Here is a 19735-nt window from a genome sequence, read left to right as displayed (position 1 = left end):
TCGTCGAGGCTGACTGGGGCAAAAGTGCCGTTCTTGGAGAGGCATTTGTACGGGACAGAACGAACCCATTTGCAGCCGAGACGGGACCGGGAATTGCGGGGTGTCGTGGCTTTAATGCTATGCAATCAAAGACTAGAGGGACATTCCCCGATACAAACCTGATAGCTACCTCCAAGGATATCATTCAGTTCAACAGCGAAAAAGACGGCAATTACGGTTTTTCGTTCTCTCTCTCCGGCGCCCAGGAACGTCACAGTATCAAATATGCTACGATTACTGCGACGAGAAGGATCACAATTTAACGAATATTCACCATTAATGGCAACAGTCAAACCTACATTTTCGTCACCTAAAAATGTACATTTTCTCCAAATTTTCTGAATAACAAAGTGAAGTTAAACAGCCAGGTACAAGATATAATTATAACTTTAACTTAGCTTTTAATTTAGCTTCTCAAATTCTCACAATTATTATTATTATTTGGTCCATATGATTATATTGTGATCCAAACAATCTTGATGAACACTGATTAACCTAATAATCTTGATATGGACAGACTTTATGTCATTGCCATAAAGCATCTTCAACATTTCCTTTTCAAACGACACATGTGATGATTCAACATATTTATTTAACGCTTATATGTGTACATACAGTACATAGGCAAAAATAACTGATACAAAAACTACGACTAAAACTGTATACTCATTTGAACAAGTATCAATTCTGAAAAAATCTCATTTCCTGTCTAAAATTGGCTTGATGTGTCAGAACCAGTTGAAGACCACATCATATTAAAGGAACTAAAATTCACATTCTAATCTATTGTCCTAATTTTGTTGCGGTTTGGTATATATATTAATCATGGTCTATTAGAGTAGCGTGTTTTGGAGCAGTGATATATGTATTTTAGATGTTATCATATTGAAGCATCGACCTCCCTCTAACGCGAGTGACACGACGTCCACATGTGAGCCACAAACAGCCGGAGACCTTTCCCTCACGACCTCCAGAGTAAAATTGTGAAAAGGTCGCTCTTCTGTGCCCTTTGCAGCCTCTTATCTCCATCGTTTTAGCCGATCAGACCACACTGAGCGCTCCTGGTTATACTGGGAGACCTCTGGAAGACGCAGTCGTGGTAACAGCAGCTCACCATCAGCAAAGAGAGTGAATAATGAGTGTCAAATACAAATATCTTTTGGCCGGGGTGCGACTTTTACTTATATTTATACTTATATACTTATATACTATACTCCGGAGCGACTTATATGTGATGTTATTTGTTATTTTCACACTTGCAACCGCATTTCATACTCCAGTGCGACTTATATGTTTTTTTTCTTCTCTGTTGTGCGACTTATACTCCGGTGCGACTTATAGTCCGGAAAATACGGTATATGTTCATTATATTAGCCAATGATTAATACAGAATGTCCATATTATTATAGTGGCTCATTCCCCATGTCCAGCGTTTTGTTAGAAATGTTACTTACGGTTGTTAGCATAATATAATCTAATTTTGGCGCTCATTTTTACATGAATTAACACCTTGATGCATGTGGTAATGAGCGCTAACGAGGCTCTGTTGTTACTCATGCTTGGCTGAATGCTTCGCGCTAACTCTCTCATCGAACTCGCAGTAGAGCTAATGTTTGGACTGGTACCCGGTCTTCTATCCACACGGTAACCAGCCTTGAGTTGTCCTTCCATGCTCTTGAAAAGCCTTACAAAGCGAATGACCGAAAAGAAAATCTATTCCATACGGCAAATGAGTCCCTGTCAGGTTTCTATATGTGCTAGCACGGTATAGCTTCATGGCCCTGGACGGCTGAAAGGTCTGGGGGTTTGGATGTGCATGCTCAACACGCCCGGACCCTGATTGCCCCAGCCGTCCTGTTTACTGGCCCAGAGTGTTTCGGGGAAGATTACACCGCTCCCAGAAGAGGGGGAGCGAGGAAAAGAGAGGGAGAGAGAGCGGTAAAGGGGTCGAGCGAGGAAAAGAGAGGGAGAGAGAGCGGTAAAGGGGTCGAGCGAGGAAAAGAGAGGGAGAGAGAGCGGTAAAGGGGTCGAGCGAGGAAAAGACAAGAAGAGAGAGCGGTAAAGGGGTCGAGAGGAGGAAAAGAGAGGGAGAGAGAGAGCGGTAAAGGGGTCGAGCGAGGAAAAGAGAGGGAGAGAGAGCGGTAAAGGGGTCGAGCGAGGAAAAGAGAGGGAGAGAGAGCGGTAAAGGGGTCGAGCGAGGAAAAGAGAGGGAGAGAGAGCGGTAAAGGGGTCGAGCGAGGAAAAGACAAGAAGAGAGAGCGGTAAAGGGGTCGAGAGGAGGAAAAGAGAGGGAGAGAGAGAGCGGTAAAGGGGTCGAGCGAGGAAAAGACAAGAAGAGAGGAGGAAAAGAGAGGGAGAGAGAGAGCGGTAAAAGGGTCGAGAGAGGAAAAGAGAGGAAGAGAGAGCGGTAAAGGGGTCGAGAGGAGGAAAAGAGAGGGAGAGAGCGGTAAAGGGGTCGAGCGAGGAAAAGAGAGGGAGAGAGAGCGGTAAAGGGGTCGAGAGAGGAAAAGAGAGGAAGAGAGAGCGGTAAAGGGGTCGAGCGAGGAAAAGAGAGGGAGAGAGAGCGGTAAAGGGGTCGAGCGAGGAAAAGAGAGGGAGAGAGAGCGGTAAAGGGGTCGAGCGAGGAAAAGAGAGGGAGAGAGAGCGGTAAAGGGGTCGAGCGAGGAAAAGACAAGAAGAGAGAGCGGTAAAGGGGTCGAGAGGAGGAAAAGAGAGGGAGAGAGAGAGCGGTAAAAGGGTCGAGAGAGGAAAAGAGAGGAAGAGAGAGCGGTAAAGGGGTCGAGAGGAGGAAAAGAGAGGGAGAGAGAGAGCGGTAAAAGGGTCGAGAGAGGAAAAGAGAGGAAGAGAGAGCGGTAAAGGGGTCGAGAGGAGGAAAAGAGAGGGAGAGAGCGGTAAAGGGGTCGAGCGAGGAAAAGAGAGGGAGAGAGAGCGGTAAAGGGGTCGAGCGAGGAAAAGAGAGGAAGAGAGAGCGGTAAAGGGGTCGAGCGAGGAAAAGAGAGGGAGAGAGAGCGGTAAAGGGGTCGAGAGGAGGAAAAGAGAGGGAGAGAGAGCGGTAAAAGGGTCGAGAGAGGAAAAGAGAGGAAGAGAGAGCGGTAAAGGGGTCGAGAGAGGAAAAGAGAGGGAGAGAGAGCGGTAAAGGGGTCGAGCGAGGAAAAGAGAGGGAGAGAGAGCGGTAAAGGGGTCGAGCGAGGAAAAGAGAGGGAGAGAGAGCGGTAAAGGGGTCGAGCGAGGAAAAGACAAGAAGAGAGAGCGGTAAAGGGGTCGAGAGGAGGAAAAGAGAGGGAGAGAGAGAGCGGTAAAAGGGTCGAGAGAGGAAAAGAGAGGAAGAGAGAGCGGTAAAGGGGTCGAGAGGAGGAAAAGAGAGGGAGAGAGCGGTAAAGGGGTCGAGCGAGGAAAAGAGAGGGAGAGAGAGCGGTAAAGGGGTCGAGAGAGGAAAAGAGAGGAAGAGAGAGCGGTAAAGGGGTCGAGCGAGGAAAAGAGAGGGAGAGAGAGCGGTAAAGGGGTCGAGCGAGGAAAAGAGAGGGAGAGAGAGCGGTAAAGGGGTCGAGCGAGGAAAAGAGAGGGAGAGAGAGCGGTAAAGGGGTCGAGCGAGGAAAAGACAAGAAGAGAGAGCGGTAAAGGGGTCGAGAGGAGGAAAAGAGAGGGAGAGAGAGAGCGGTAAAAGGGTCGAGAGAGGAAAAGAGAGGAAGAGAGAGCGGTAAAGGGGTCGAGAGGAGGAAAAGAGAGGGAGAGAGAGAGCGGTAAAAGGGTCGAGAGAGGAAAAGAGAGGAAGAGAGAGCGGTAAAGGGGTCGAGAGGAGGAAAAGAGAGGGAGAGAGCGGTAAAGGGGTCGAGCGAGGAAAAGAGAGGGAGAGAGAGCGGTAAAGGGGTCGAGCGAGGAAAAGAGAGGAAGAGAGAGCGGTAAAGGGGTCGAGCGAGGAAAAGAGAGGGAGAGAGAGCGGTAAAGGGGTCGAGAGGAGGAAAAGAGAGGGAGAGAGAGAGCGGTAAAAGGGTCGAGAGAGGAAAAGAGAGGAAGAGAGAGCGGTAAAGGGGTCGAGAGAGGAAAAGAGAGGAAGAGAGAGCGGTAAAGGGGTCGAGCGAGGAAAAGAGAGGGAGAGAGAGCGGTAAAGGGGTCGAGCGAGGAAAAGAGAGGAAGAGAGAGCGGTAAAGGGGTCGAGCGAGGAAAAGAGAGGGAGAGAGAGAGCGGTAAAAGGGTCGAGAGAGGAAAAGAGAGGAAGAGAGAGCGGTAAAGGGGTCGAGCGAGGAAAAGAGAGGGAGAGAGAGCGGTAAAGGGGTCGAGCGAGGAAAAGAGAGGGAGAGAGAGCGGTAAAGGGGTCGAGCGAGGAAAAGAGAGGGAGAGAGAGCGGTAAAGGGGTCGAGCGAGGAAAAGACAAGAAGAGAGAGCGGTAAAGGGGTCGAGAGGAGGAAAAGAGAGGGAGAGAGAGAGCGGTAAAAGGGTCGAGAGAGGAAAAGAGAGGAAGAGAGAGCGGTAAAGGGGTCGAGAGGAGGAAAAGAGAGGGAGAGAGAGAGCGGTAAAAGGGTCGAGAGAGGAAAAGAGAGGAAGAGAGAGCGGTAAAGGGGTCGAGAGGAGGAAAAGAGAGGGAGAGAGCGGTAAAGGGGTCGAGCGAGGAAAAGAGAGGGAGAGAGAGCGGTAAAGGGGTCGAGCGAGGAAAAGAGAGGAAGAGAGAGCGGTAAAGGGGTCGAGCGAGGAAAAGAGAGGGAGAGAGAGCGGTAAAGGGGTCGAGAGAGGAAAAGAGAGGAAGAGAGAGCGGTAAAGGGGTCGAGAGGAGGAAAAGAGAGGGAGAGAGAGAGCGGTAAAAGGGTCGAGAGAGGAAAAGAGAGGAAGAGAGAGCGGTAAAGGGGTCGAGAGGAGGAAAAGAGAGGGAGAGAGCGGTAAAGGGGTCGAGCGAGGAAAAGAGAGGGAGAGAGAGCGGTAAAGGGGTCGAGAGAGGAAAAGAGAGGAAGAGAGAGCGGTAAAGGGGTCGAGCGAGGAAAAGAGAGGGAGAGAGAGCGGTAAAGGGGTCGAGCGAGGAAAAGAGAGGGAGAGAGAGCGGTAAAGGGGTCGAGCGAGGAAAAGAGAGGGAGAGAGAGCGGTAAAGGGGTCGAGCGAGGAAAAGAGAGGGAGAGAGAGCGGTAAAGGGGTCGAGCGAGGAAAAGACAAGAAGAGAGAGCGGTAAAGGGGTCGAGAGGAGGAAAAGAGAGGGAGAGAGAGAGCGGTAAAAGGGTCGAGAGAGGAAAAGAGAGGAAGAGAGAGCGGTAAAGGGGTCGAGCGAGGAAAAGAGAGGGAGAGAGAGCGGTAAAAGGGTCGAGAGAGGAAAAGAGAGGAAGAGAGAGCGTTAAAGGGGTCGAGAGAGGAAAAGAGAGGGAGAGAGAGCGGTAAAGGGGTCGAGAGGAGGAAAAGAGAGGGAGAGAGAGCGGTAAAGGGGTCGAGCGAGGAAAAGAGAGGGAGAGAGAGCGGTAAAGGGGTTGAGCGAGGAAAAGAGAGGGAGAGAGAGCGGTAAAGGGGTCGAGCGAGGAAAAGAGAGGAAGAGAGAGCGGTAAAGGGGTCGAGCGAGGAAAAGACAAGAAGAGAGAGCGGTAAAGGGGTCGAGAGGAGGAAAAGAGAGGGAGAGAGAGAGCGGTAAAAGGGTCGAGAGAGGAAAAGAGAGGAAGAGAGAGCGGTAAAGGGGTCGAGAGGAGGAAAAGAGAGGGAGAGAGAGCGGTAAAGGGGTCGAGAGAGGAAAAGAGAGGAAGAGAGAGCGGTAAAGGGGTCGAGCGAGGAAAAGAGAGGGAGAGAGAGCGGTAAAAGGGTCGAGCGAGGAAAAGAGAGGAAGAGAGAGCGGTAAAGGGGTCGAGCAAGGAAAAGAGAGGGAGAGAGAGCGGTAAAGGGGTCGAGCGAGGAAAAGAGAGGGAGAGAGAGCGGTAAAGGGGTCGAGCGAGGAAAAGAGAGGAAGAGAGAGCGGTAAAGGGGTCGAGCGAGGAAAAGAGAGGGAGAGAGAGCGGTAAAAGGGTCGAGAGAGGAAAAGAGAGGGAGAGAGAGCGGTAAAGGGGTCGAGCGAGGAAAAGACAAGAAGAGAGAGCGGTAAAGGGGTCGAGAGGAGGAAAAGAGAGGGAGAGAGAGAGCGGTAAAGGGGTCGAGCGACGAAAAGAGAGGGAGAGAGAGCGGTAAAGGGGTCGAGCGAGGAAAAGAGAGGGAGAGAGAGAGAGCGGTAAAAGGGTCGAGAGGAGGAAAAGAGAGGGAGAGAGAGAGCGGTAAAAGGGTCGAGAGAGGAAAAGAGAGGAAGAGAGAGCGGTAAAGGGGTCGAGCGAGGAAAAGAGAGGGAGAGAGAGCGGTAAAAGGGTCGAGAGAGGAAAAGAGAGGAAGAGAGAGCGGTAAAGGGGTCGAGCGAGGAAAAGAGAGGGAGAGAGAGCGGTAAAAGGGTCGAGAGAGGAAAAGAGAGGAAGAGAGAGCGGTAAAGGGGTCGAGCGAGGAAAAGAGAGGGAGAGAGAGCGGTAAAAGGGTCGAGAGAGGAAAAGAGAGGAAGAGAGAGCGGTAAAGGGGTCGAGCGAGGAAAAGAGAGGGAGAGAGAGCGGTAAAAGGGTCGAGAGAGGAAAAGAGAGGAAGAGAGAGCGGTAAAGGGGTCGAGCGAGGAAAAGAGAGGGAGAGAGAGCGGTAAAAGGGTCGAGAGAGGAAAAGAGAGGAAGAGAGAGCGGTAAAGGGGTCGAGCGAGGAAAAGAGAGGGAGAGAGAGCGGTAAAGGGGTCGAGAGGAGGAAAAGAGAGGGAGAGAGAGCGGTAAAGGGGTCGAGCGAGGAAAAGAGAGAGAGAGAGAGAGCGGTAAAAGGGTTGAGAGAGGAAAAGAGAGAGAGAGAGAGCGGTAAAAGGGTTGAGAGAGGAAAAGAGAGAGAGAGAAGGGGCGTTTGATGCAAAAGTAAAATGGTGTTGGACGTGTGAGGGAGAACATAAGGTTAAGACGTCAATGTGCTTCATAATCATAAGTTATAAGTCATAGAAAGGTCCCAATGTAATTTATATGTTGGTATTTGGTGTTTGTAACGCACACTGGCATCACGGGGATGAAGAGGACAGAAAAATAAAGTAGAATTAGTAGTAGTAGTTATATTTTGTTTTATTTATTAGCTTTAATATATATATATATATATATATATATATATATATATATATATATATATATATATATATATATATATATATATATATATACATATATTTTGTGCATATGTAAATGAAAATCAGTCATGACAGTGGTGTAGTTAGTGCTGCTGTAGCTGACCAGCGAGGTCAGGGGTATCTGCCTGTAGAGGCCATGTCCCAAAGTGTGTGTTTCTTTGGACCGTTATTCCCCAAAGTATTAAGTCATCTGCATTAGCCTCAAGTAACTCATCTATGGACTTCAGCTTCCCGTTTAAAGGCAACAATTGAGGGACTTTTCCCCTTTAAAAAGATCAAATATTTGGCTTTGGCTTGACTTGTTTTTCACAATTTGAAAACCCATGGACGCACTTGCCATTCTCTGTAGTTTCCTTTATTCACAGTTTTAAGTTTGTGCTCTGTAAAACATAAATGGCTTAAATATATGGTCTGAATATGAGATGTGACTTTTCTTCAAACTAAAGCAATAGGTTATGTATGAGATGTTATCTCAATGTATCTGGCGACATGGTGGCAGAGTGGTTAGCACTCTCGCCTCACAGCAAGAAGCTTGAGCGTTCGACTTCTGTTCGGCTTTCTGTGTTTGTGTGTTTGTGTGCTTCTGTGTTTGTGTGCTTCTGTGTTTGTGTGTTTGTGTGTTTCTGTGTTTGTGTGTTTGTGTGTTTGTGTGCTTCTGTGTTTGTGTGTTTGTGTGTTTGTGTGCTTCTGTGTTTGTGTGTTTGTGTGTTTGTGTGTTTGTGTGCTTCTGTGTTTGTGTGTTTGTGTGTTTGTGTGCTTCTGTGTTTGTGTGTTTGTGTGTTTGTGTGCTTCTGTGTTTGTGTGTTTGTGTGCTTCTGTGTTTGTGTGCTTCTGTGTTTGTGTGTTTGTGTGTTTCTGTGTTTGTGTGTTTGTGTGTTTGTGTGTTTGTGTGCTTCTGTGTTTGTGTGTTTGTGTGTTTGTGTGTTTGTGTGTTTGTGTGCTTCTGTGTTTGTGTGTTTGTGTGCTTCTGTGTTTGTGTGCTTCTGTGTTTGTGTGTTTGTGTGTTTCTGTGTTTGTGTGTTTGTGTGTTTGTGTGTTTGTGTGCTTCTGTGTTTGTGTGTTTGTGTGTTTGTGTGCTTCTGTGTTTGTGTGTTTGTGTGTTTGTGTGTTTGTGTGCTTCTGTGTTTGTGTGTTTGTGTGTTTGTGTGTTTGTGTGCTTCTGTGTTTGTGTGTTTGTGTGTTACTGTGTTACTGTGTTTGTGTGTTTGTGTGTTTGTGTGTTTGTGTGTTTGTGTGTTACTGTGTTTGTGTGTTTGTGTGTTACTGTGTTTGTGTGTTTCTGTATTTGTGTGTTTGTGTGTTACTGTGTTTGTGTGTTTGTGTGTTACTGTGTTACTGTGTTTGTGTGTTACTGTGTTTGTGTGTTTGTGTGTTTGTGTGTTTGTGTGTTTGTGTGTTTGTGTGTTTGTGTGTTTGTGTGTTTGTGTGTTACTGTGTTTGTGTGTTACTGTGTTTGTGTGTTTGTGTGTTTGTGTGTTTGTGTGTTTGTGTGTTACTGTGTTTGTGTGTTTGTGTGTTACTGTGTTACTGTGTTTGTGTGTTTGTGTGTTTGTGTGTTACTGTGTTTGTGTGTTTGTGTGTTACTGTGTTTGTGTGTTTGTGTGTTACTGTGTTTGTGTGTTTGTGTGTTTGTGTGTTTGTGTGTTTGTGTGTTTGTGTGTTTGTGTGTTTGTGTGTTTGTGTGTTACTGTGTTTGTGTGTTTCTGTATTTGTGTGTTTGTGTGTTTCTGTATTTGTGTGTTACTGTGTTTGTGTGTTTGTGTGTTACTGTGTTTGTGTGTTTGTGTGTTTGTGTGTTTCTGTGTTTGTGTGTTTGTGTGTTTGTGTGTGGAGTTTTCTTCCCTGATCCAAAACATGCACCATAGATAAACTCCTCCAGCTCCAGTCGTCCTGGAGATGCTCTGCTCCTGACAGCAGCACTGAAGGATCAGGCTGACCTCAGACCAAAAACAACATATTTGTCATTTTGTTAGATCCCAAACTTTGTGTTGTCATAACGTCATAACAAATAAAATAAAATCATAATCTTTATATATATATATATATATATATATATATATATATATATATATATATATATATATATATATATATATATATATATATATATATATATAAAGATTATGATTATAAACTTGGGTCAATATATATATATATATATATATATATATATATATATATATATATATATATATATATATAAAGATTATGATTATAAACTTGGGTCAAATGCTGGGACGACCTGTTGAGAACAGTGTGGCCATCTGCAGACCTTTAAATAACCTTAAGTTCTGACTGTGGGCTCCTGGGGCCCTGTAGTCACCATTCTCTAAAGAAAAGGTCTAGGTCATTGTCATTTTCAAGCTTTTCACATCAAGCACCGCAAGGATTTGACATCAGAACAGGCCTAAACCAAGTCAAGCACAAGAATCACAGCAGACACCCACATTTGGGTGAAGTAAACCAGAACTATACCAGAAGAGGACACAATGTCAACAGGACAAAACTGGGCTCAAATCAGGACCACTACAGTCTGAATGCATCTACAATGAGAGTTTAATGAGCATCATCACAGAAACTACAATGTCAAGTGTTATGGACTCATAATAAATGCTTTTCTGGTAAAGATGTGAGAGCACAGTGATTACAAAACACTTTATATAGTATTACATATCCTAGTTTAGACCTCCTCAGGCCCTTGAATCTTTTCTCTCCTCCAGATTGGGAATGACTGACATACTGTAATAACATGAATAATCGACACAAAAATAAGACTTTTACTGTATATGCCTGACTGGATGCAGCCATGCTGTATCAGTGTCCTTTTATTTCTATTTTTTTTTTTTTAAACATTCACCCCGTTATGGTGCTTTTGTTATTGTGATCCAGCCCTCTTCTATTGTCACTGTTATTACCGGTCCAAATGTCTATATACAAGTAAAACCAGTGTCATCTTTGCTGTGTATTATTGGGTATGCATGCTGTGCCTCCACCTGCCTCTCTGCACCCGTCCGCGCTCACGGAGCAGTTGTGAGGGAGGTGCCCGGAGCAGCTCCCCTCATGTTTAATGTATCACCCAGCTATATCCCGCTGCCGCCCGCTCCTGCCCGGGACCGGAGAACACAACGGGCTGCAGTCTGCTCCCGCTGCCGTGCGTCCAGAGGAGAGGAGCCGCTGCTGCCGGGGGGTGGTTCAAACTTTGACCATGGATCCCCGCGTGGACCGTCCCGCCTCGGACACACCGTACCGCAGCTCCTCTTTAGGATGGGCGTGTACCGGGACAGCGCCGAGCGTCTGGACCTGAGACTTTCTCCTTTGTAGCGACACTTTTCTGGAGCACTTTTCCTTCCCAAAAAGCCTCATTTGGACGTGCGTAAATGGACTTGAGTGTGTTGTCTATTCTTTTTCTAAAAACTACACAGGATTTAAAAAAAAAAAATGGTGGATGTGATACAAACAAACAAAAAAGAAATCGCAAAAGTTTCAGCAATAAGCGAATATTTGGGACTATTTCTAATAACGTCCCGTCGTAGCGCCCCGAGTCTAAATTGAAAGCAATATCCCTTTGTTCTCTTTTTCCATGGCCTTTAGAGATTATTAGAGCTTTAGAGTCGACTCGGGAGTGGGAGGAGGATGGACCCTGCCTGCGGGACAGTGAGCTCTGTGGCGCTGGCGGCCGGCGGCGGAACCGGCGCGAGTGCGAAGGCGCCCAAACATCTGTGGCGGCAGCAGAACCAAGCCGCGCTCCCTCCGCTGCACCACGCGCTGGTCGTGCGCAAGAACGAGCGCGTCAGACAAAGGGGCTTTTCGGACACCGAGAGGTACTTACTCCCGGGGAACATGGACCGGACTTACGCCATGGACACGGGGCACCGGCCCGGGCTCAAGAAATCCAGGATGTCTTGGCCGTCGTCGTTCCAGGGGCTTCGACGGTAAGACGCCGGCGTTTGGAGCAGTTGCGCGTCTGTTTGCTGGAGGTGGAGGGCGTTGTGTGCCGCGCGCGGTGAACTGTTCTCCAGCGGGGGGTTCAGTTCCAACTTTTACGATGGAATAACGCGTTTTGACTTATTATCGTGACCTCTGCTTGGCATCACTTTTGTTTGACATTTTTATTCCCTCATTCCCGGTGAAAACACTCATTGTCACTGCGAGAGATGAAGGACGATGTACATTAGAGTAGCTCATCATATCTGAGCCGCTTCTGACAGAGACGCGTCCGAAACAATCCGCGTTACATTTTGTAGCTCTTTTACGCGCAATAAAAGCCTTGCCATGTCTCCATTGGAAGCAAGAAGAAGACTTGAAATAGGTCATTCTAAGAGACGTTCTCCGAGGAGCCGAGCAACTGGGTCAATATGATCGCCTGCTTATCAGATGTTAGTTTTTGAGGTTGTTTTTTTGCAATATAAATGACTGTGAAAAGGTAATTACGCGCGGGAGAGAGGTCACGCGGAGGATGAGCTGCGTGTGACACTTTTCAAACACGCGCACGCTGGCTTTACGCACACTCAATCTAAACGCACGCACAATCTAAACGCACGCACAATATACGCGCACACTCTATGCAAACGCACTCTCATTCCAAACGCACTCACAATCCAAACGCACTCTCAATCCAAACGCACTCTCAATCCAAACGCACGCACAATCCAAACGCACTCACAATCCAAACGCACACTCAATCTAAACGCACACTCATTCTAAACGCACGCACAATATACACGCACACTCTATGCAAACGCACGCACAATCCAAACGCACACTCATTGTAAACGCACGCACAATCCAAACGCACTCGCGCTCCGGCTTGGCCACTTGGCATTGCTAATTGATCGGTATTTGCACGTTGTCATGGGGATGTGATGATTTTTTGGCGGGAGCTGTTGTTTCCCGCGGGGTGCCGGGGGTGGTACGGGACAAGAGAAGCGCGCGCGCGTGAGAATGTCCGTGCATTTTACCTGAAGGTTACAGCCTCCGATAGTGAGTCACCTGCGAATTTCTTTGTTTCACTTGCACCGGCCTAAATGACCCGTAGCTTCCAGAGTAATTGAGCGCGGGAAAAAGGAAAACGGCAAGAAGTAGTGAGTCACCTGAGAATGTATTTGTTTTACCGGCAACCGCATAAATTGCCCGTAGCTGCCAGTTTATTTGAGTGCAGGAAACAGGAATATGGCAGTAAGTTGAACAGTGTTTAGCATTCAGATTAAGCTGTATTTCTTACCTTCTTTCTTTCTTTTATCATCTTTTATTATCAAACTCAAGAAACAGGCCCATTATATAATTATTCCCGTGTATAAATGTTAAGATTCAGCGTAAGTTTTGATGCTTTCTTTTTTGTTTTGTTTTGTGATGTGAAAGTTAGGACACGTTTGGTTAGAATATATTTCATTACAAGTTAATATTTGACATTGTGCCAGAAATCTGGACATTGTACTATTATTTTCCTGTTATTATCATTTATTAATTAGGCTATGTTGTAGCATGTCAACAGTTACAGGGCATCCATAAAAAAGTCTATGATTTTTTTAGACAAACATGACTAAAGTAACATATATAAAGTATAAAATAGACTCTATGACTAAAACAGTGTGGAAAAAGCTCCACTGTTTACCCTCTCCTCTCACACGGAGCATTTTCAATCATTTTCTCCAATAATGAACTCACATGGTAACCAGCCCTGCATGACGTCCAGCACTTTCCTCCATATTGTCCACTCACATTAAGCCATTATTAAAGTACCTGTTTGACAGTTTGACTAAAATGACTTCTGCTTTTACAGTTAGCTACAGAACATGGGATTCTGTAGCTGCTGCATAGAAAATCAATTTTCTATTTCTTTGACCACTATGACCACTAAATATTTTCCAATAGCCTTCGTTTTATGTTTTTTTAATACATGCTAAGCTCTTGACTGGCTGGAACCTCCACTCAGAGCAGTTATGTAGGTGTTCAAGAGGGGCTTATCATGGAAAACAATGCGCGCTCTCACACTCCTAATCTGCTCTGTGTGTATTTAGTGCAAGCTATTTCTGTTCCCATAATTTCATACAATTTCATGTTTTATTGCATCTACTAATAAGAGTCATTCTGAAATATAACCTTAGCAACATTATTATTATTATTATTGCAAATGTCTGACATCTAAAAGCTGACTAGAGAAATGCCTAATCCCTACAAATGTTCTCACTGTAGCAAATCTTGTGCAATGGATTAAAATGTGCCTGCTTCATCAAAATAACTTGTTTTAAGACATTTCTAACTTTTTTTTATTTCAAGTGCAATTAAAATAGCGGTGCTCATGCAATAGTAAATACATTCGAATGTGCTGTGTCTGTATCTGGAAAAAAGAATGAAAAAATGTGTTTAAAGGTGCGCCAAGTAATGTTTCTAGATTCTAGAGGTGTCTACCTGCTCGTCTCCATGGAGATTGCTATTGCGTTGTCTAGAATATTCCACTGTATGGCATAAAATGTATCTATCTTGCATGAATTCAATCACTGGTGTTAATTGCGTTGCTAAAAGTCTCACCTTTAGAAGTCACAGAGACAGTTTGATAAGAATAGTTTCTACCCTCATTACTATTATTAGGCCCGAGCGCCACAAGCTGGCGAGAGGCCTATTAATCTCGTAAGGCCGTGCGAAGCACGGCTGCGAAAGTGCGCACGTAGTGCGCACAAAATCGAGCGCGAAGCGCTCGCCCACTTCCAAACACTCACTAACGCACTCCTCCACTCATGCACGCCCCGTGCATACTAATTAGTTGTAGGAAAATGGAACATTACCGTTGTAAACGGGCGAAGCCCGTGCAAAAGTTCGCACTAAACGAGCACTTTACATTGGGATGACGACCGCGAAGCGGTCGTCATCCCCATATAAAGCACTCATTTGCGCTAAGTAGCTCACGAATACGTTCCCCATCTCTTGCATGTTCCGTGCATATAAGCATGTAATGCAAAAATTTAACATTATTACTGTATAGAGGGCCAAAAACACAAAGTGGGCGGAGCCCACTCAAAATTATCGAAAGTACCCGTCAGTGACCAGGGACCCACACCATGAGGTAGGAAAGCGCGAGCGCTTTCCGAAAATGTATAGTTTATGATATTTGAAAAATGGGAAACATTGTTTTCGCATCGGAATATTATTCTTTCTTTCTTTCTTTCTTTCTTCTTCTTCTTCTTCTCGGGACCAACCCCCCTATTTTTCACCCAGTGAACATTGACGAAAAGTCACAAAAATTTGCACACCTCTAAAAATCGTGCCTCTCTACATTCTGGCTATTTCCCTTTTCTAAAATAAAAAAAATTGGCGCGTCAGCGCCACCAAATGTACCAAAAATGCATTGAGAGATGGGAAATGACCCAAAAAAAATCTGATCGTAGAATCATGAAATTTGGCGCAGAGGTAGATGGTGACAAGAGAAGTAAAAAATATTATTACGGCAACGCCGTCCCCCGAACCAAATGTCGGCCATATTGCTTCAAAAATGGCTAAACATGACTTCGGAGTTTTTCCAAACGTCGTACTTTTACGAACTCCTCCCAGGGCGTTGGCCCTAAAAAGCTGAAATTTGGTGAAAATGCTACTGAGGAGTGGGACATCAAAAGTTATCCAAATTACATTGATACCTCTCACGGTCTCTGTGCGGCGAAGCCGCAAACTGTAACTAAAATTTCAGAAATCTCCCATATTTAAAATTTCTGCCGTTTGCGCAGATAAAGTCCGAATTGCGTCAAATTAGACTCAGTTGTTAAACTCTTTGCCCTAAACCTACTTGAAGTGAAATAAATTCATTTGGCGCCACAGCGCCCCCTACAGATTTTATATGGAGGTTAAATGTTTAGTTTTGCGAAATTATATGAAATTTGACACACAACTCAATTTTAGCATCCCCATCAAAAAAGTCAATGAGACCCATGTCATAATTGTTATGGCGTTGCCGTAACGATGACCGAAACCTCCCATGTTATTCCAATGGGGCCAGAACATGTTTACACTTTAGACTTTCACAAACTCCTCCCAGGGCGTCAGCCCTATTAACCTGAAATTTGGTGAGACTCATCTTCAGGACCATCAAAAGTTATCCACATTTTCATTCAAAGAGTCACGGTGTCTGTGCGGCAAAGCCGCACATTTTGCCAAGAATTCAAAATAAAATTGCTTTTTGATGGTAAAACAAAGGGGAGAACATGTGACAGCGTCACAGATTCAGCAGTAGGCGTGATAAAAGGACAATTGGGGCGCGTTAGCGCCCCCTCCTCTTGCGGCGTGGCGGCGGTGTGGCGGCGGCGTGGCGAGGGCCGATCATTGCCGCTTGCGGCTATATTTAATCTTTTGTTCTCGTAAGTCTGTAGCAAAGGAAACGGATGCGGTCATCTTATCTGGCTTAAGCGATTGTGGAGGGAGCCGACATTTGAGCCAATTGTCATGTGGTGTTTCCTTTCTCTGACTAGGGGAAAAAACAAAAACGTCTTCTTCTTTTAGACCCAAATCTGCAGCTATAGAAAGTCCAACTCAAACAGGCGACAGAATGGTCCTCGTCAAAGTGACAGAACGGTTGTAAGGGAGAGAAAGAGAGCAAAGGGTGCAGGGAGGAACAAGGAGATGAAGGAAAAGAGGAGGGAGAGGACGGAAGAGTAGAAGTAGGAGAGAGAGGAGGGGGAGAGGAAGGAAGGGAGAGAGAGAGAAGAAGGAGAGAGAAGAGGAGGAGGGAGAAGATAAATTAAGGCAGGAAGAGAAGAAGGAAGGATTGAGAAGGGGGAGGATGGAGAAGAGGAGAGAAAGGAAGGAAGAGAGGTAGGAGGGGAGAGAGGAGTGTGATATGAAGGAAGGAAGGAAGAGAGAGAAGAAGTGGAGGGGGGAGATAAATTAAGGAAGGAAGAGAAGAAGGAAGGATAGAGAGGGGAGAGGATGGAGAAGAGGAGAGAAAGGAAGGAAGAGAGGTTGGAGGAGAGAGAGGAGAGAGATGTGGTGGTAGGAGAGGAATGAAGGCAGGATAGAGGGCGAAGAGGAAACGAGGGAGAAGATGAGAGGGATGGGAAATGAGTACAACGAGAAAAGGACAAAGGAATAATGGAAGAGAGGAGGATGAAGAAAGAGGAGAGAAAAGAGGAGGGAGGAAAGGAAAGAAGAAGGGAGAATAGGACAGGAAGGGGGAGATATCGGAGTGAGAAGAGGAACAAAGGAAGAGGGGAAAGAAGAAGAGAGGAGAGAAAAGATGGGGGAGGAAAGGAAGGAAGAAAGAAAGAAAGAAATAAAGGAAAGAGAGAAGAGATGAGGGAGAATAGGACAGGAAGGGGGAGATATCGGAGTGAGAAGAGGAACCAAGGAAGAGAGGAAAGAAGAAGAGAGGAGAGAAAAGATGGGGGAGGAAAGGAAGGAAGAAAGGAGAGAGGAAGAGAGGAAGGAGGACATGAGCGCAGAAGGAAGTAACACAGCAAAGTGGCTTTGACTAAAGCATCCAAGTGACAGTTCAGGGAAAAAGTGCAATATTTGTCAGTGGCAAAAAAAAGTACTGAGAGTTTGTACTGTTTATGTACAGTCATTTACAAGTACTGGATCACATTTGTACGCACAACAGATACTTATTACTAGTTATATTTTGTATTTTAGTCTTGTTCTGTGTATAAATTATGATGCATTAAAGGGCCTTTGACAGGTTTTATAATTTTCTATTTTTGACTTTATTTGGTGTACAGTATTTATACCTGTTGTACATATAAATGATAGTTTTACACCAATCGAGGAGCTATTTCTGGAGAAAAAGTGGAAATAGCTCTAGAAAATAACAGGAAGCGACATCACACAAGGGACACTCAAGGGTTTATGGATCATTTACATGAAATATTATTATTTTTTGACCCCTAAACCATAATTCAACAAAATGAAGGTACTCTCATATATTTTTATTTGGCCCAGTAGTTGCAAGCTAATTTCTTAGTCTGATCCCGTCCATTACAAACAGGAAGTACAATTATACACATGTTGTTTATCTTAACTCTATTTACTTCAATGAGTCATCCAACCTGTCAGAAGCACTTTAAATGGCCGTGCTAAGTGGTTTTATGCAATGCAAATATGCAATCTGCTGTCTGGACTGTTCTCTGTAACTCAAATGTAGCAAATTACAATTACACGGCTAGAATTATACTGAATTACTACAAGTACAAGTACATGTTGAATTATCTTCTCGTAAAAGTTCAATTACCAAAAATCTCAACTAAAAATTGACAAGTGACTATTTCTCGGGTAAAGCTCCAGAGTTTATTGTAAAAGTCATAGTTGTTTATTCCTTCTAGCTTCAGGAGTGTAATTACGAATAGATTAGCCCCAAACAAATCAAATTTCACAGAAAAGGCTAATGAAGACGGAGGCACATACGGGAACCAGGAGTAAATCAAATCTGGGAGTCTTGGATTTCACACGACCACAGAAGCAGACGCACCATCATTTTATCCTGGAATGATTCAAATAGCGCACACAACGATTTAGTCTTTTAACAATGTCATTATGTTGTTTTCTCAACCAAAACGTACCCAGAATAGTTTTATTTTTGTTTAGACTTTGCAGGTTATATTGATTTTTTTTTAGCAATTAAGTAAGCAATTAAAACCTCTAAATGTTCCCGTGTGTTTAGAATCCTTCATCAGACAAATGCATTTCAGTGCTTGAATTGCTTTTATTGTGATGCATGTTGTGACTATGCTTGGCACTGCTGTGTGTTTTTCTGTTAAAAATGCCTCACTACCCACTGTTGCCAGCAGAGGGCGCCAAAAACGTTTTCAAAAGCAGACAGGTTGTGCGTTTGGTCAAATTGAAAGTATGTACATCGGATTTTTTAAAAAGTGTCACACATTACCATAAAAATATAGGCCTATACTTCACAGGTACATTTTTACATATCCGTGATTTCAATTAGGCTGAGCAAAAAAATAAGTCTGTTTGCCGTAACACGACCGACCCGGTATAAAACTAACCGACTGGAAAAAAAAAAAATCAGCATTTTGTCAAAATATTTTTCTATTATTTTGCCGACTTACCGACCGTCTTATTCAAAAGCGCCCAGCAGCGTAATCACAACAAACATGGCGGCGCCCGTGTCCCCCGCATGTTCGGCATGTTCCCCCCGCTCGCCTTCGCTACCAAAATAAAGGATAACGTCGTACAAAAGGTCGATTGAAATATCTTAAAAGATTTAGTCTCCCGATCGGGTTGATAGAGACGTTTTTCGCCATTGACTGTTGAAGACCCCTGGCGCTCACGCAGAGTCAAAAAACTGCGACGATTTTGATATTTTTTTGCCTTCAAAGTAAAACAAATATGAATTTATCTACCGGAAAATGTTGGGTCGGGTTACAGCAAACATACAATTTATTTGGGGCAGCCTTATGAGACAAATGATAATGATAATATATGCATTTTTTCCCATAATTGAGATGGATCACTGGCAGCCGACACGCTCAACGTGTACTTCAAACTTTGGTGAAATGGAGATTTACAAAATTAGACTATAGAGGGTAATAAAAAAAATATTTAAAAGGCTGCAGAGAGAGCTTATTTATATATATATATATATATATATATATATATAAAAGGAAACTGGGCGTGTAATTTCAAACAGAGGTATACATTTCTGCACATTTATGTACGTAATTGTATTAGCTGAGGTTCAAGTATACCTAACATATCATTTTCATACCCAAAATAACTAGTGAGACCTACATTTTTTTTCTGTATTTCCCATGCGTTTGTCCTTAATATTAATAACATTGTGAAATACAGATGAAAAGTATACGATGTCCCTTTTAAAATACACAGCCTGCTCTGTTCGCTGCATCAAAGCACTCCTACTCCTAATTGCGACTACACCTTTAATCCCTACGTTGGGCTGCTCCTTTACAACCCATTTAATTGAGGAACGCTTTAGAACACCTCATTTTCCGAGGCGATAAATCACAGCTGCTGCTTCAGTGTCGACACAAATTCGTCGGGCGGTTTTGGTTTCAACCACAGTTCCATTTAAAACTAGAAAATCTGCAATGGCTGAAGCCATTGCTGGAGTGTCTGCGTCTCTCCCTCTACCCCCCTCTCTCTCCCTCTCTCTCCCCCTCTCCCTCCCTCTCTCCCTCCCTATTATAGGCGCACTGTCAATGAATGGTCTATCATTTTTCATATATAAAGCGTTACGGACTATAAGCGAAACAAAACAGTCAGATAAGTCATTCAGTTGGACTTTATTAATGTAGTATGCACGGCAAGTGGCTTTTCTTCGTAATCTTTTGTCAGTTGCTGCGAGATATTAATTAATCCATATATATAAAAAGCTCACTGGATTATAAAGTCGTTTTTTGAGGAAATTAAAGGCTTTCAAGTGCGCCTTATAGTCCAGAAAATACGGTATCACATAAAAGTTTAGCTGTCCAAAAGCAACTTTCTATTCATCCTTTTTTTATCCTGTTTTGATCTTGTTTGTGTGCATAATTATCCATTTTAAGGTGTAATCAGGTTTAATGTCACGTTTAAAGCCAGATTCTGAACTCGATTCTTGTCTTTTCTCATTCAACATGCGAT

General features: G+C 44.4%; 1 protein-coding gene across 2 annotated transcripts in view; it reads left to right on the top strand.

Moving 5' to 3' along the window:
* The window catches only part of pde4d (phosphodiesterase 4D, cAMP-specific), a 323831-nt gene that overhangs the window by 11818 nt on the left and 292278 nt on the right, over window positions 1-19735 (top strand). The window contains exon 1 of one of the 2 annotated variants that reach the window (XM_072432613.1): window positions 10799-11097. The exons of the other annotated variant lie outside the window; for it this stretch is intronic. Within the exon in view, the coding sequence (XP_072288714.1) occupies window positions 10799-11097 (299 nt within the window). Of the gene's footprint in view, window positions 1-10798; window positions 11098-19735 lie in introns of those variants that run through there. 2 annotated transcript variants of the gene reach the window in all.

This window comes from Eucyclogobius newberryi, unplaced genomic scaffold, assembly GCF_026437365.1.
Source record: "Eucyclogobius newberryi isolate DKJ021-1_F unplaced genomic scaffold, fEucNew1.0.hap1 SCAF_6, whole genome shotgun sequence".
In the NCBI taxonomy this organism is placed as follows: Eukaryota; Metazoa; Chordata; class Actinopteri; order Gobiiformes; family Gobiidae; genus Eucyclogobius; species Eucyclogobius newberryi.
The sequence above is the reverse complement of the archived record's forward strand: the minus strand, read 5'-3'. Positions and strand labels throughout refer to the sequence as shown.